Source organism: Mycetomoellerius zeteki, unplaced genomic scaffold (assembly GCF_001594055.1).
Source record: "Mycetomoellerius zeteki isolate Tzet28-1 unplaced genomic scaffold, Tzet1.0 scaffold555, whole genome shotgun sequence".
Taxonomy (NCBI): Eukaryota; Metazoa; Arthropoda; class Insecta; order Hymenoptera; family Formicidae; genus Mycetomoellerius; species Mycetomoellerius zeteki.
The window spans coordinates 204,261-223,350 of NW_017257561.1; the positions used below are offsets into that span (position 1 = coordinate 204,261).

The 19,090-nt window shown below is 33.2% G+C and overlaps 1 protein-coding gene across 1 annotated transcript; it reads right to left on the bottom strand.

The window, feature by feature from the left end:
* Positions 1-299: 299 nt before the first annotated feature.
* On the bottom strand, positions 300-18,442 carry LOC108727859 (uncharacterized). Its single transcript, XM_018456136.1, is given in 25 exon segments — positions 300-440; positions 544-674; positions 746-843; positions 923-1,047; positions 1,837-2,112; positions 2,198-2,328; positions 2,412-2,721; positions 2,782-2,955; positions 3,909-4,111; positions 4,182-4,239; positions 5,117-5,248; positions 5,352-5,482; positions 5,557-5,654; positions 5,734-5,858; positions 6,417-6,622; positions 6,776-6,891; positions 8,178-8,329; positions 8,417-8,544; positions 8,638-8,926; positions 9,017-9,187; positions 10,250-10,311; positions 10,314-10,356; positions 10,359-10,462; positions 10,683-10,787; positions 18,355-18,442. Coding segments are annotated over 25 exon segments (3,597 nt in total).
* Between the last annotated feature and the right edge of the window lie 648 nt (positions 18,443-19,090).

Sequence of the window (19,090 nt, forward strand, 5' to 3'; positions counted from 1 at the left end):
CACCACAATCAAATAGAATGCCATATATGCATTGTGATTAAATTTTTATTATTTAACTTTATAAAATTTCATTTAAAACATCATAAATGGTGTATTTTTCAACTGCTTGTTGCAACTACATGTATATTATAATCAGAATTATATTGTGTCGTAATATCATCCAATCGATCAAAATTAAATCAAGAGACGTAATGTCTCGGCGCTATTGAACATACAGCGACTATCCTTTCGAGCAGACATTCTTCTCTCGACTTTCTTCTCGTTGAGTTGCATTATTGTTTTCAGGAAAATAGATGAAATTAATTTTTGAAAGCCTTAGCTTTGCCCACCTTAATTAAGAATATTTTCCTGAGTTTCTGATCAAGTTTGGCGAAATCTTCTGTCATCGTCACAGCAGTCATGTGATGAACGGCAAATTTGACGCAGCAATCTTCTAGTTCCTAAAGAATTATCAATGACATTCAAATATTATTGAATATGCATACAGATAAATAAATATCGCCGTTAATAAAATGTTAATGAGCGTCAACAGTGTTTGAATACCTCCTCGTTATATTTGACTGCAATGGTATATAAGTAAACGACATTCGGTACGGTAATTTCTTTCTTTAGCATCTGAATACACTTCTTCCTAAGATCGCTCTCGCAGTATGCGTCAGCCAGGTCCAAAAGTTCTATAACAAAAAACATTGTTTTAATCGTAAGAGTGAATTCAGACTGATAGCTCATAGTGTACTTGACTCACCAACCACCTGCTTCCAGGGTAAATCGACTATGTCGGTATACAAGTACTTCAGGAACGCTTTGTAGACAATATAGGAAAACTGATCCAACTTAATAACACTGTAGGAAAAGAAAATTAGTGATGAAATGAAGAATTCTGAAGTCCTTATCACTGACCTTTTGTTAAATCATTACGTACCTCTGGTCATTTTCCGCCCAATCGTGCTGAAACATGGTTTTAAAGTACAAAGAGCGTATCATCAAAATAGCCTTATGCACGTGTATAAATTGGTTCCCGACTTGTATCGTAAGATCGCTTGTCGACTATATAAGAAATGACAAATACGTACGAAATTAACTCGACATATATTATTCGTTATATTTTTCAATTAAGATCGAAAGTATAACATATTAAGTATTAATCGAAGTGCTATTCACTGTCATCTTTAGTACATTCTATGCACGCATACAGATTTCTCAAAAATACAATTTATTTTAAAAACTAATATTAGTAACATTACATTTGAAAAAGAATGAAACAAAAAATGACAATTGTTCACCACTACGATGAAAATAATAGTACACATATAAATTAATATTTCCAATGTGAATAAAAATTATACACGTATAATTAAAGATATTGATACTGATAATTAATCAGATCACAATTTGTTTTTTTATTTCAACTGCATATTTTTTTTTCGTCAAAGTATTTTTCGACGCGTTCAAAAGGCAAAATCGGTCAGCGATTTTTCTTTACAAAGTAAAAAGTTTGGTTTATGATTAGTATATGACCGACAAAAACTAATTATATTAACCATTCGAATCAGTCATATTGAAGATTAACTAATTGCTCATTGAACGCGACTAATCTTCTGTGTAGCGATCATGTAACTCTTTCCTAGAACGGATATGTAAAAAATGAAATTTCTTTTGTATAAATGTGTGTTGTATATATGTACATTCATAAAAATTTTCATGCACGTTTATGCTCTAGAGAAAAAGTTACATGAAAATGTTATATCAAAAAAATAACTCATTATACTCTACATTTCGAAAATATTAGAAAGTACAAGCAAAACGAATAAATACCACACAACAAACAAAATATACGGAATCACTAAATGCAGTTCTCACTTTCAGTACGTCGCATTCAATATCCAGCTCTCCGTTAGTGTCCAGGAATAGCGGTTTGTGCATAAAAATCTTCGAACTGTAGGATGCAAATGCGACATGTATATCCGAGAATGGAGTAGCGATTGGGGTCATGATGTTCTGTCCACGACAAAAACCCCATACATACACACGTCGTCCTGTACCAACGGCGACGCTTATGTTTCCGTTGTACCCAGCGGCAATGTCGAACACTCTTCCCATTTGATGCTCGACCTGATTATATAATAATGTTTGATCATGAAAATCTATACTTTATTCTTTTTCATCGTTTTCTTTATAACCAGAAACATAAATATACCATGACTGGTTTACAGATTACATTAATCTGGCTGCCGATCCCCAATTGGCCGCAATAATTGTTACCCCACGCGTAAAGATCTCCTTTATCCGTGAGCGCCAGCGTGTGCTGGTTTCCGCAAACAACCTGGACTGAAACAATATTGATTGCTTAGTAATCTCATTTGAACATTTTCATCGTTATTTTTTTGACGCTTTATTGAGACAAGAATTACCTATCACAGTGCCTTTTAGTGAATCGAGCTGGCACGGCGTCATTCGATCCTCCACATCGCCTACACCCAGCTGGCCATATTTATTATTACCCCAACCATATACCTCGCCATTATCAATGATTACCATAGTGAAGGTCCCACCACAGGAGATGTAGACAACCTTCTTCTCAGCCAAAGTATCAAATTGCATAGGTGACGTCACTCTGTCAGTTTTCTCCTTTTCCTGCTCTTGTTCCTCTTCTTGCACTTCTTTCTCTTCTACTTCTTCTTCTTCCTCTTCTTCTTCGTCATGTACTCCCCAAGCATACACCTAAATCAAACTGGCTATTTAGTAGCTCAAACAGAGAATTATTGTTCACACTTTGCTTACCTCGCCAGATTCGGTCAGAGCGATGGAATGGTTACATCCGCATGCTATGTCGACGATACGCTTTGGACCCTGATCACCTTCCTGAGTAGGTATGTTTACCAGAGTAGGCGTGGTAATGCTCTCACCGCAACTGTTCCCCACTTGACCATAAAGGTTGTGTCCCCAGGAGTATATCTGTCAACAGAAGAAAAATAATGGAGCCGACTTGGATTTGAACTCACTTGTGACTGTTCCAATTATCCTATTTCGTCGCGCCTACATATATTTATGATCCACTTAATACGTTTGCAACACTGGCAAACGTAATTTCGTTGTTGTCATCAAATGTTAAATAAGGATGAAATAAACATTGAGTGGAATGTATTTTAATCGCTTTATGGTTCCGTATACTCGGTTTCTTACAGTTTTTTTTAATATTTTCACATACTGCGAAGACATCACTGTCATTCATTTTACGTTTTACGTCGCTTGATTTAGCAATTTTATTATATCTCTGGCAATTTTGTAGAATTGATAGATGCGTCATGAACGAAGGATAAGGAAGGAAAATAAAATGTATGTGTTCTTTTGAACGAGTATAAATTCATTACATGTCGGTTTCATCTTTAGATATTATCGCCCATAGCAAGAAAATGTCATAGTTACGTTAAAAACCATCACGACTGCGTCATGGTAACGTGCGAATGTCTGCTTTATCACAAATGTAATGTCACAGCAATGTCATGGTGATGTGCGAATGACTTTGTAACATGTGTTATTTGTTATAACGATCTCACAGTGACATCATATCTTCTTCCTGACTGTTTAACTCTATTGTAACGTGAATGTGACCCTTTGCTATTGGGGATGAAAACTTATATAACGGATAAAGAAAAGAGTAAAAGAGTACGAAAATAAGAAAGTAAGGTAATAAGCTAAAGTTTCCATCGAAAGATGGAACAACCCAGCGTAACTATTTATTTTTTAGACTACTTTAAGAGAGTGAAATCTAACGGTTAACACATTTGTATTCAAAACATAAATGTGAAAATCACGTGTATTCCAAAGAGAACAAATCAGAAATATATGAAATATTCCAAAGATTAGTCGTGTAACAAACAAAATTCGAGTATGACCTTTTAACATACCTCTCCTCCTACTGTAAGTGCTAGAACGTGAGGTCCACCACCGCACGCGAACGTCTTTATATCTTTCGTGCATAAGACCTCGATCTTCTTTGGATGTAATGTGGAGATACAGTCCCCTGTGCCTAAACAACCGAAACGGTTGACCCCCAAAGCATATACCATCTTATCTTTCGTCACGATTAAGGCACTATGACCATATATATCTGTTTCAAAATATAAGATCAACAACGTTGTCAAAGCGTGTAAGCAAAGAATGTAAAAAGAGCGAATTACCGTATACCATGACCATTCGAATTTGCGAAACAAATTCCGGCTTCAGTGAACTGAGGATCTGCCAAGTACACAGAACTGGAGTGCACATATCGCTTTTCGGGATTGCTTCTTAGCAAATGCTTCGTTTCTTTTCCCGATACTTCGCGGCTCTCGTGAATTCCAGTAGTTTAACCTTCTGTCAACTGAAGTACACAATTATTTTCAAATCGTCTTACATCCAAAATATTAGTAGTGAAAGAAACTCAAGTGTGATGTCATACGTTAATGCGCACACACGTTTCTAATTACCCAATGGGAAACGTGTTCAGCAGAATGTTTATTTTGCAACTGTTGGAAGTTTATTTTGCTGAGATAGAACTATTTCCATAAATTTAAATAGAATAATCCAATCAGCGCGGAGAAAATTTTACAAAAGTTGTAAATTAAAATATTTTGCCGAAAAAAACATAGCCAATGAGCATTGATGTGAAACCATCATTTTGCCATCATGACTTAAATCGGCATCATATCATGATTCTTTTACTTATTTATTTTTGTATTTTAATTTACTCCTGTGTGCTTACATTGGTGTGCTGATTTTCTTTTAAAAGACACAAATAGACATAAATAAGTACACTACTGAAACACCACAATCAAATCAAATGGAACGCCATGTGCAGTGTGATTAAATATTTATTATTCAACTTTACAAAATTTCACTTAAACCATAACAAACGGTGTATTTTTTCAACACATGTACGTTGCAAATATATGTACATTATATTTAGAATTATATTGCGTCGTAACATCGTTCAATCGATCAAAATTTAATCAAGAGACACGGTAATGTCTCGGCGCTTTTGAACATACGGCGACTCTCCTCTCGAGATTCTCTCGATTTTCTTCTCGTTGAGTTGCGTTCTCTTTGAGGAAAATAGACGCAGTTAGTATTTGAAACAGCCAGATTTGCTCGTCTTGATTATAAATGATGTCATCATCAATTCCTGCTCAAGTTTGGCGAAATCTTCTGTCTTCGTCACAGCAGTCATGTGATGAACGGCAAATCTGACGCAGCAATCTTCTAGTTCCTAAAGAATTATCAATGACATTCAAATATTATTGAATACGCATACAGATAAATAAATATCGCCGTTAATAAAATGTTCATGAGCGTCAACAGTGTTTGAATACCTCCTCGTTATATTTGACTGCAATGGTATATAAGTAAACGACATTCGGTACGGTAATTTCTTTCTTTAGCATCTGAATACACTTCTTCCTAAGATCGCTCTCGCAGTATGTGTCAGCCAGGTCCCAAAGTTCTATAACAAAAAACATTGTTTTAATCGTAAGAATGGACTCAGACTGATAATATAGCTCAGTATACTTGACTCACCTATCACCTGCTTCCGTGATAAATCGATTACGTCGGTGTACAAGTACTTCAGGAACGCTTTGTAGACAATATAGGAAAACTGATCCAACTTAATAACACTGTAGGAAAAGAAAATTAGTGATGAAATGAAGAATTCTGAAGTCCTTATCACTGACCTTTTGTTAAATCATTACGTACCTCTGGTCATTTTCCGCCCAATCGTGCTGAAACATGGTTTTAAAGTACAAAGAGCGTATCATCAAAATAGCCTTGTGCACGTGGATATATTGACCCTCCACTTGTATCGTAAGATCGCTTGTTGACTATATAAGAAATGTAAAAAAAGACAAATGCGTAAAATTAGTTTCATATAATACTCTACTCGCATTTTGCAACTAAAATCGAGGATAAATCGTATTAATCGAAGTGCTCGTTAGCTTCAGTACTTTAATCCCATAGGTACACATTTTTTTTAAATAAAATTTCTTTTAAAAACTCAAGCACATAATACTGTAATTAAAACAGGATTTCACAGAAAACAACAAATATAAATTACTATGATGGAAATGCTAGTACACATACATGTAGTATATCGATCCTGGTAATAAAAACTGTATATGTACAAATACATCCATTTATTTTAATTTCAAGTTCTTCTTATCACAGTATCGTAGGTTGAATTCAGAAGACAAAATAGCTCAGCGATTTGTTGCTTTATACACTTTGATCAGAAAAACCAATTATATCAATTATTTTGATGGTTCACTAAACGACTTTATCTTCCGAACGTAGTCATTCATTTCATTTATTATTTTATATATTCAGAAAATGCGAGAAAATATAACCAAAACAAGCAGAAACCGCACAAAGAATAAACGTACGAGATCGTCGAATGCAATTCTCAGACATTTCATTATGTCCAGCGGCTCTTCCGTCACGTTCAGAATCAGCGGTTTGTGCATAGCGCATGGCCACCCGTAACATGCAAGCGCGTTGTGTACGTCCGAGAATGGAGTAGCGATTGGCATCATGATTGACTGTCTGTGGCAGCGATCCCATACGTATACACGTCCTCCATTGCCGACGGCTTATGTGTGTGTTGAATACAGCGGCAATGTTGAACACTGTTCCCATTTGGTGTTCGACCTGATGATATAATAATTTCGGTCATAAAATTCGTTACTTTTATTCTTTTTTTTTTATAATGATGGTAAACGTAAGTATACCATGACTGGTTCACAGCAATCCGTCTGGTTGCTGATCCCCAACTGGCCGTAACGATTGTCACCCCAGGCGTAAAGTAAACCCCTTCTTTTGTGAGCGCCAGCGTATGCTGGTACCCACAAACCACCTTGACTGAAACAGTACCAATTGTTTAATAATCCCATATAATTTTATAATTCTCTTAATCTTTTAACGCTTCATCAACACGAGAACTACCTATCACAATGCCTTCCAGTGAATCAAGCTAGTATGGAGTCCTTCGATCCTAGATGGATAACATTTGTCAAGATCAAAGTTATTAGAGGTTGTACGTCTTATTTTCATTTTTACGTAAAAATGAATTCTTAGTGCAAAAATGAAAATAAGAGGAATAATCGCCAATGGCTTTGATCTTGACAAATGTTATCCAGGATATGATCCTGAACAACATTCATAAGGTTTTAGCCGTCAATCGGCAGTACTGTAACTTTCAAGCCTTATAACTCGAAAAGTACTTAATGAAAAATAACTTTATTATAGTGTTTTGAAAAGCTCTTGAAACCAGCTATTAAATTTTGACATCAAAAGTAGGGAGTTCCATTTAAAAAAATCAATTTGACCTTGACCTGACCTTAACGATGCCACCCAAGATCAAATCAACCTTTTTATGTCTCCCTCCGAACCATACAACTTTTATTTGAAACATTTTTCCGTATTTACTATAGTTTTCGAGAAATCTTAATGCATTATTTAAAATGGGACACCCTTATAGAGTTGTATTTCTCAATTTAAATCGAAAATAAAATACAATTATATATATTACGTAGTATACCCTTACTGAAGTACTCACAGTCAGTCCTTTTTTTCCATGTGTGTAAATAGATTTTTTAAAAATACAATTTCTCTTAAAAACTCAAGCTAGTAACACTATATTCAGGATTTTACGAAAAAATGATAAATATTTACTATTACGGTGGAAATACTAGTACACATATATGCATTAGTATTTCCACCATTGTACATAAAAATTATATATGCATAATTGGAGAAATTGTTAGTAATTAGATCTATTTATTTCGACTACATATTTTTCTCATTTCAGTATTGTTGACTGCATTCAGAAAGCAAAATCTTTCAGTGACTTTCATTACCTTTGTACATTTTGATCATCAAAAATCAATCATATTAATAATTCAAACCAGTCATATTAAAAGAATTATAACTTGTTCATTGAGCGACTTTGACTTCTGAACAGTAATTCATTTCATTGTATATTTAAAAAATGCAAGAAAGTACAAGCAAATAAATACTGAGACAATGCAAAAAAGAATAAAACATACAGGATCATCGAATGCAGTTTTCAAGCATTTCAATATTCTTCGTTTCCGTTTAAAATTAGCGGTTTGTGCATAATGTTTATCGATGCAAGTGCGTTGTGCACATCCAAGAATGGAGTGGCAATTGGAATCATGACGTTCTGTCTTTGGCAGAAACCCCATACATATATACGTTCTTCTTTGCCAATAGCAATGCTTATATATAGGCACTACGAAGCGGCAATGTCGAGCATTCTTCCCATTTGATGCATGATCTGATGATTCAATAATTTTGATTATGAAATTCTTCACTTCATTCTTTTTGTTTTCTTTATAATGATGATAAACATAGGTACACTTACCATGACTGGTATATGCGAATTCGTCTGCCTGCCAATCCCCAACTGACCATGACTATTTCCACCCCAGGCGTAGAGATCCCCTTCGTCCGTGAGAGCTAGCGTGTGCACGATTCCGCAAGCTACCTTGACTGAAATAGTATCAATTGCTTAGTAATTCCATTTGATTTTCCATTTGATGAACGGCCTCTTGTTTTTTGCTGCTTTATCGAGACGAGAATTACCTATCACAGTGCTTTTTAGTGAATCGATTCGACACGGCGTTGTTCGGTCCTCTGCATCGATTTTTAGTGAATCGATGCGACACGGCGTTGTTCGGTCCTCTGCATCGCCTACACCCAGCTGGCCGTGAGAGTTATTACCCCAACCATATACCTCACCATTTTCAGTGACTACAATAGTGAAGGCCCCACCGCAAGAGATATAGATAACTTTCTTCCCAGCCAAAGTATCAACTTGATCAGGTGTAGTCTCTAGATAAGTGTCCTTGTCATGTTTTTCTTCTTCTTCAACCTTTTTTTCATAATGTCTTCTCCAAGCATATACCTTAATCAAACTGGCTATTCAGCAACTCATAATAATTATTATTGATATTTTGCTTACCTTACCAGACTCGGTCAGAGCGATGAAATGATTATATCCGCATGCTATGTCGACGATACGCTTTGGACCCTGATCATCTTCTGGAGGTATGTCTATTAAAGTAGGTATGACAACCTGATTAGTCGATTCATTCCCCACTTGGCCGTAATGGTTGTATCCCCAAGAGTATACCTGTGAACGACAGAAAAATTAACAGTCGACTTCGATCTAAACTCAGGATACTTCTCCAAACTTCTATGAGATCTAAGTCATATAAATACATTCAATTGATCCACTTCTCATATTTTATTGTGTCTAAATCTAGAGTGTGTCCTACATCACGTTGGCGACGCTCATGAGCTTAATTTCATCGTTGTGCCATCAAATAATAGTAACAACGATGAAAATGAATGTTAAGTGGAATTCACTCCAATTGACTTATGGCTTTATATAGTACATGGTCCCTTATAATCCTTTTATATTTTCACATACCTTTCGAAGATATTGTTGTTATTGTTTTTAGGCTTCACAAATACATCGCTTGATTTAGCATTTCATAAAATCTCTGGCAATTCTGCAGAATTGCTGTATGTATTAATGAGGAGTGATAAAGAAGAGAAATTCTTCATGTGTATGTGTTCTTTTGTACAAATATCTATTAAAGTCAAATGTTTAAACTTTAGATAAGTTATGTGATAATTTATAATGAATATATATATATAAACAAAATAGTAAAAGAGAATAAAAAATAAAATATTAAGAGAATAAGCTGAAATGTTTATCGAAAGGTAAAACAACCCAGGTTAACTATTTTGGTTGCATTTGTTTTGGATGCTTTCAACAATTCTATCCTTATTTTATGTCTAATGAACAATAAAAACAGAATGATGATTATAAGTCTTTAAAGCATCTGAACATCCAAACCAAATGCAACCTTAATCTTTTAGCTACTTTATAAGAGTGAAAACTTAATAGGATTTCTACAAAATGCTATTACTTAAACTTTAAGTCTTAAGCCATACGAAATTGACTATTCACAGTCAAATGTGAGAATAATTGCTTATGACTGGTCAATTTCTTATATCTTAAAACTAAACTTGCAATAATGACTTATTGCAGATAGCTTATAACACTTAACAAATATTTAATGAAAATTATATTATATGTATTCCAAAGAGAACAAATCAGAATTATATTTATCCTAGATGAAAAGAAAGGTGTTACAAGGATACCAACTAAAAATTCACTTGTAACCTTGTAGCATCCCTCTCCCCCATTCGTAAGCGCCAAAACGTGAGGTCCGATGCCATACGCGACGTCTTTACATCTTTCCTGCATAGAACCTTGATCATCTTCGGATATATAACGTGGAGACTGTATTCCCAGTTCCTAAACAACCACAGGTGTTGGATCCCAAGGCATACACCGTCTTGTCCTTTGTCAGGATTAAGGCCTCATTACCATCGCCTGTTTTGAAAAATAAAAGGTTTATTCCTGTCGCAAGATCCAACATGCTCCAACATGCTCCAACATGCTCCTACTCACTCTATCAAGCGCACTGGAGTGAGTAAGAGCTATAGCAGGAGCATATTGGAACATGTTGGAGCATGCGACGCGAACAACCCTAAAAAGTGAAGACCCAAAATTTCCAAAACGAGTAGAGAAGAAAAGAGAGCTCGTTACGTACCGTATACCATAACCATGTGAATTTGCGAGACGAATTCGGGCTTCAGTGAACTGACGACGTGCCTGCTACGTAGATCCGAGCACTTATTGCTTCTCGGGATCGTCTCTTCGCAAATGCTTCGTTTAGTCTCTCGTTATTTTATCTCGAGTATTCAACTGGGATCTTGTCTATCAACGGGCGTTCGTATTTATAGCAATTTATAGGTAGTTACCTTTGGTTACCTTTCAAAATGACGAACATTCGCCGCTAACCAACAACACAACTGACAACGGTAGTCAAATCAGGGACTGGTGGGAGTAGGTAAAGCTTGGTAAAGCTCACTGCTCAAGTCAACTCACGTGTTATTGCGCATATACAGGGTGTCTCAAAAAAAACGGATCGAAACACAATGGGGACGTAGATTGGATCAAGGGGAACAAAATAGTTTTGTACCATTTTGCAGTTGACGCAATATTTAACGAGATATTAACGTGTAAAGATAGGCGAATACAAGTATCCTATCTCAGTGAAAAAAATTGCAGTTTCGAGTTAGAATATTCCGCTAAACACAGCCAATAAGAATTGATGTCAGATACCGCCATCTTGCCGCGTTGATTTGAACCGGCTTCATATCATTATTCTTTTACGTACTTATTTGTGTTTCAATTTACTTTTATGTTGCATTAGCTGCTTTATTTTTAGGAGATGCAAATCGATACAAATATACACTCTGGAACACCAGTTTGCCACAATCAAATAAAATGCTATATGCACAGTGCGAAATTTTTTAAAATATCCAACTTTTATAAAATTCCGTTTAAAACTTTTCAAACGGTGTATTTTTCGATATATGTATATTACAAATATATGTATATTATAACTGAAGATTATATTGCGTCGTGTAAATTCATTTAATCGATCAAAATGAAGCTTTCATACATACTGCGATTCTCTTCTCGAGCAGTGTTGAAAATGTCGATTAAATTTGAACAAAATTATAAATAGGAAACGACGTTTCAGAAGTGTCGACTGAGAGGATATCTTCAGGATGTAAAATGTCTACTAAACAACGCGCCTTTGGAACGTTCCTTGAGGAACTATCACCCAGATAGCAACGTGTCTAACTTGTTGCTGACATGTTGCTTGTTAAATATGCATTGCTAAGCATGTGTTGCTACCAGAATTGCAGCAATTGAATCCTCATTTGTTGGCAACTTGATGCCTTCATGATATGATAACTTCGAGTAGCAACTTGCCAGCAGTTTGTCGACAACTTTAAAATCGTCATCATCAAAATTCGCACTACTGCCATCATGTTGCCATAATAATATACAGCATCATGCAATGCTTTCATATTGTCGACACACAAGATAACATTGATGCAGCTATCTTGCTGTTAAACTGCTGGCAATACATATACACATTGTTGCCTGCATGTTGCTACAATGTCGGTATATTCGAAATTGTTGAAGACAAATCTATGGCAAGTTGCCAACATCATAAGCAATCACAGATTTGTGTGATTTTGTTGAGACACGCTTTGCTATCTGGGCATGTGTGAAATTTTTTGATCTCCTGACTATTACCTGTTTTCGTGGACCATTAATATTCCATCATATGTTGTTTGTCTCTACAAAAATCACCAAAATAATAATTTATAAAATAAATGTGTCATTACATTAAATAATTTATTTTTAAAAGAGTAATTTCTTTCTTGTAAAGGACACATTGTAGGTTTTCCTTCATCAAAGGATACACAAATGAAAAGTATATTTGATAGGAGCTACCATAACGTTTCCTAATACAAACGATATTTTTGTCGCTTGTATGTACGGAAGAAATCATAATTTAATAATGTACCATGTAAAATGACGAATTGTGCAAGATCTTCCTCAACCAAACTCTTCAGGCAAAGCATTAAAGTACAAATTGTTAGAAAATATTAAAGAATCTTATTATACTAGCATTTTATATACGTATTTATATTTTTTAAAGTTTACTATTGGTAAACAAAATATATTAAGAATTTCATAGTTTAGTCCGCTCTATCTTGCTATGATATTCTGATGCGTTAATTTCCGGACACCTTGTATATAAAAGCTGATGGGAGAGAATGACATGTTTCAACGCTTACGTCTGTTTTTAGAATTAAACGTAACTGCAGACTTATGTTGTAAGAAACTTATCATAGTCGATTATACTCCTCATATTCAATTGCATTTTGTTTAATTTCTTAGGACTTAAGGCTTAAAAGCTTAAGTTCTAAGTTTTAAAATCTCATTTTAAATGCCGCTTTACGCAGATAACATCGTCATGGATAGTTTTTTTTTTATCTTTATGCAAACTTTAAAAGAATCTCAGGTACGTTTGCATGAACACTGTCTGAGAACGACGAAGAAATCTTTCGTGCCAATTTATTAAAACACGCGAAATAACTTGCATCACTAAACGCAATCGCACGCATTTACTACTTACATGAAAAGCCACTAACGAAATGTAATAAAAAAAAAATTAATAAATTATTGTAATTTCATCAAAATACGCGATTATGAAATAGATACCATATGGGTGAGTATTCGGGTAGACTTTTCTAGCGATTTCCATCTATTCTCAGTGAGACGCATTGTTCTTGATGGAATTAAACGAATTGCATTTTAAAACCACCAGCCTTGCTTGCCTTAATCATTAAAGTTTTCATCATATTCTGTTCCAGATTGGCAAATTTTCTGTCTGTACCACAATCGTCAAGTGATTAACGGCGAATTTAACACAGAATTCTTCTGGCTTCTAAAAAAATGTAATCGCCTGATATGAACCTGATATGGAAATTAGCTTCCCAGATAGCAAAGCGTGTCTCAGTAAAATCACACAAATCTGTGATTGCTTATGATGTTGGCAACTTGTCATAGATTTGTCTTCAACGTGTTACACAATGATCACGTCGTCTTAGTTTAACTTTGGCAAATAACATGAATGTAATGATTCATTGTGTTACATTATGTCATCTGCGCCTCTTACTGGAAAAATTCTAATAAAAAGTATGATACTAGCGAATAAATTATTATATTAATACATAATTTATAAATACAGTATGTAACAATATGTGCAAGATTGTTGATACAAGAAAATTACCTTATATGGGAAAGCTCTATATATTATCTACAGGAAAGTTTTAAAAATATGGAAAAAAAATTATTGAGAAAAGAGAGTTCCGTTAAATTTTTCATAAAAATTATTATGTAATAATAATAATATAATAATATAATTATATATTAATATGTAATTACGTGATAATATGTAATTACGTGAAAATATATTACAAAAAAAGGGAAAAAAACAATAAGATTCACGCGTAGAACGTCCATCAGCATACTATCCGCGCACTTTATTTGCTCAGCCACAATTCATTACGTTTTACATTTATAAATGCGGTATACATCACACACCGAAATTTTTAACAATATCTTGTTAATTATTACGCAGTGGCACGACTATTAACACGTTTACACCAGAGAAAGAATACGAGACAAAAGCTGGAGTTACCTAATAAATCAGTATATTAATGATTCAATACTTCACAACTTTTCTAGCAATGAAAACTGATGATGTCTACTGTTAATAACAGAAAGCTAGTTATCGAAGATATGATATATAGATATTGATATATAGATTTATCAGGTAATTCCAGCTCTATACTGTATTTATCCTATTGTTAACGCGTTTCAGTAACTGTATCAGTATAACTTTTATTTTTATTTTTTAGATAAATGCTGAAACATCCCAGATAGCCAAGCGTGATATACGAAGATATGATATTGTGCAAACTAATGCATTGCATATGTTGTTACATATTGGCTGTACATTTACTGAAATCAAAATAGGACACATTATAAATACAACATGACTGCTTATATATATATAATCAGTTGTCGAAATTTCTAGAGCAAACTGTAAGCAATGGTAGTACATTATGTTGTCAGCAACATGACAGCAACATGTTAGCAACGAATAATTAATCGTTTCATCTTGAGCATCATGATGAAAACATGACAGCAACAGAACATATATAATGATTTCTATCCGTTGTTGCAAATATGTCTTCAAGCTATGAAGTTTTTTAATTCCAGCTCGTTGTTAACAAAATGCTGACAATATGACAATACGAGTTGTTGTCGAGGATACTCAAATGAATTTTTCGTTAAAAACTCTCCTTCTCAGACTTCTTTTCGTTCTTCCGCCGCGGACTTCATTGCATCTCTTACAACTTTATAATGAAATGTAAATGTAAATGTAATGCAAATGTTTTTGTAATGTAAATGTAAATGTAATGCAAATATTCTTGTTATTGTTAATAATTCTCGAATATGTTTATTTTTTGTTTATTTTGTTTATTTTTTTATTACTTTTTGTTTATTTTTTACGAGCTTGTGTTTCTTATTCGCAAGTATTTTCCTGTCTTTAATCTTTAAACCGTTATAATCTAAAACTTTTTAAGTTTAAATTTCTGTAGCAATTTCAAACATTTGTTTTTGTAATATTTATGTTGGAATATGCAATATTGTTTGTAATTGTAACATTAATTTCAAAAATATAACAGATGAATGTATCACTCCTTGTTTCTAATATCTTCCTCATTATAGACATGACCTACAACGATTATCAATAACACGTTTGCTGGTAAAATATTATATTTAAATATAACGACTACCAATAGCACGTTTACTGATACAATATTCATCACGGAATGACGTGTCTTTCGAGTGATCTAATTTCTTTTAAAATATAACAGCCCGGTACTAAATTTTTTATACATAATTATACATAAACGGTTACACATAACTTATTTATACGTCATTTATTTAAAACGGTTACAAATTATGTACAACCGTTTATGTATAATTATGTATGAAAAATTTTTTACCGGACTGCTATATTTTAAAAGAGATAAGATCATTCAAAAGCCATGTCATTCCGCGATGAATATTGTACCAACAAATGTGTTATTGGTAGAAGTTGAAGGTCATGTCTGTATTGAAGAAGATATTAGGATTAAGCTGTCATGTATTCATTTGTCATATTTTTGAAATTAATATTACGTTTATGAATAATATTGCTCATTACAACATAAATATTACGAAAATAAATGTTTCGATTTTGCTACAAAAATTGAAACCTAAAAAGTTTTAGATTGGAACAGATCCCTAAAATTTAAAGACAGGAAATTATTTGTGAATAATTGATCAACATTTTACCTTGCAATTATACATTTACAAAAGAACAGCACTATTATGCATGATAAAAAATATAATAATATCAATTTGTAGATCATTAATAATATTTAAGTGTAAAAATTAAATGTAAAAAAAATATATATTACAACTTTTGCTCTGAATGTTCCAAATAATTATAGAAATAACAAAAATTAAGTATAATAATAAAAATTAACAAAAATACTGATGTGAAAATTGAAAACAATAATATTAGTTTACAAAAAAATTTTTTTACTTTGAACTGAATAAGGTGTTTCAGATAGATTTTTGGATGTTGAAAATGAAGGTACGTACTTATTTCTTATACAATTACATATAACAAGCTATTTGAACAGATATTTTATATATAATTATATAAATTTATATATGAACTACATTAGGTTTTATATACATATATACACTCATTTTAAATAATGCATTAAGATTTCTCGAAAACTATGGTAGATGCGGAAAAACGTTTCAAACAAAAGTTGAAACATAAAATGAATTTTCACTGCAAAAATGAAAATAAGATAAACGATCTCCAGACCTTGATCATAACAAATGTTATCCAGGACATGATCCTGAACAATATTCAAGAGGTTTTAGCCGTCGGTCGGATATCTTGCGTAATGCTAATGTCGGCGATAACATTCGAGCTTTCTAACTCGAGAAGTACTTAAAAATATTTTATTATAGCGTTTTGGGAATCTCTCGAGGTAAGCTACAAGAATATGCAATGAAAAATGGGAATTTCCATTAAAGAAATTGAAGGTGACCTTCACGTGATTTTCAAACGACTCTCCAAGGTCAAATCAATGGTACTATTTTATGTCTCCCTCCGAACCATACAACTTTTGTTTGAAATATTTTTCCGTATCTACCATAGTTTTCGATAAATCTTAATGTATTATTTAAAATGGGACATCCTATATACTTATATTTATACATGTATATTTATACATTCTCTTATGCCAGTTAATACACGATCAAATTTACGAAGAAAAGGAAGAGTGAAACAAGAAAGAAAACCACATTAAGAAGATGACATAAATCGAGGATAAGATATAACTGTATGTTTAGTATCATATGCTAACTTCAGTTTTTATTTATTGCCCTAATTATAACGTAAATGTGTCGCATATATTGTGAAGACGGATTAGGATTAAATATGTTATTTTTTCGATATTATTTTTGTCAGCGTATGTTAAAATAAAATATGATAAGTACCTCTTATATGAAATTTTGATTTTTAAGTATTTTATACACGCTGCTACGAGATAAATTGAAATATACACGAAGACAGGAGTGTATCTATAGCAAGCGTGCAACGCGTTTTATGTTTACATTAATTAAAATTATATTATTATTGTAAGAATAATTGTACTTGTCTTTACTTTACAAAGAACATTATATTGTGTACATAACTTCAATATATGAAATATTTTATCAGAGTTAGCTCCAACTCAAGTCGACACGTGTCATTAAAAGTTATGTAAGTAAAAAATATTCATTAAACACATTTGCACATAATATAAAGACATAATGTTGCAAGTATAGTTATGTTTATAATCATTTGCATCTTGTAATAGGGTAAAAGTATTAAATGCGGATCAGGCACTAGTTCCGGACTTATTATATTTAAATAATTATAGTATTTTCTATCAAATAATGCATATCACAAAATTCTTTAGCAATTGTTTTATCTTTTTCAAGTGTCAGTTGTTTTTTATTTATTAGCAAAAGCGCTGCACATTTTGATGTCGTTAACTAATAAAACGTAATACATAATCTAAGGTATGTATTATACTTTCAAAAATTCATTCAAAGTGAAATACCATAAGAAATACCTTATGGCTTTTACAGGAGGTAGTAAATAGCATCAGATTTCATGAAAAAATCAATATCATGCTCAAAAATTAAATCCAAAAAGGATAAAGCATTTGGTGAACTGATCCGCAATTAGTACATGGGGTCTAATTGTGAATAATTGTCGTTACTTCATTTAATTAAAATTAAAATATATAAAACGGTACCGAAATGAAATAAAATCATCCATAATGTAATCTTTATGACCAATCATAACTATTAAATATTTTATTAAATATTTGACATTGTTCTGAATAAAAATATGAATTTTTTTTTCTCAAGAGTGAACTACAACTGGTAGCCTTACTCTACGTACATATAAATAAAAATTCCTCGAAAAGAAAGGCAATCTAATCTAGATTATCTGTGTCTAATTTAGATTATGCGTCTATTCCATTATTCAATGCTTGCTGGTTAAACGGCATATACATACATTATCCCCCAGTGAACATATCTTACAGTGTAGTTCTTACAATGTTCTTAGAGGAACTGCAAAAACTATTCCTTAAATTCTTATAAAAAATATTAAAACGTGTTTGTGTCTCGTGCAGCAGGAACTAATTCAGTTAAAATACTAGTCAACGACTCGGAAACTATGACAGCGACGCTAGAAAGAGCCTTGGCACCATTAATGGTCATTGGCTCGTTCTGCAATTTGGGCATGTTCGAATATCCTCTTGGACGACCTATGCCGTATTTCTCTTACCTGTATGCCTTGGCCAAATGGAGCTTTCTTATGTACTACGTTTACTATCCAGTGTTCATTTATTATGTGCAGAAGCATGGAATATTTTACTTCCCTGTTTCTTATCCTTGGATCACCATTACATTAATTGTCATTGGCTTATATCGTTTTAAGGTAAAAATTTCAAAATGTACTCCCGGTCTCTATATAATAATATATTTGATTTTTTAACAATACTTACAATGAAATAAGGTTCCTTAACATTAAAACAATTAAAAGGTTAAAAAAGAGCCATTAGGAGTCAGCGCTGTAATAGGTGCACAAAGAATAAATTAACGGATACAAATTATACGAAGATATTGTTACATCAATCTTCGCGTACCTATTACAGCGCTGATTCCTAACGGCCTTTTTTTAACCTTTTAATTGTTTTGATCTTTTAATATTTCTTATACTTTTGTCTAACAATATTTTTAATTGAGAGTATTAAGGTAGTACTAGTGCGACAATACCGTTCAAAAGTTTAGTCCCGTCGCGGCGCTCAGTGGCGGAACTTCATTCCTGCCAGAGAGAAAGAGCACTCCTGCCAGAGTGAACGAAAACTTTCGATTGTTCCTGTCCAAACC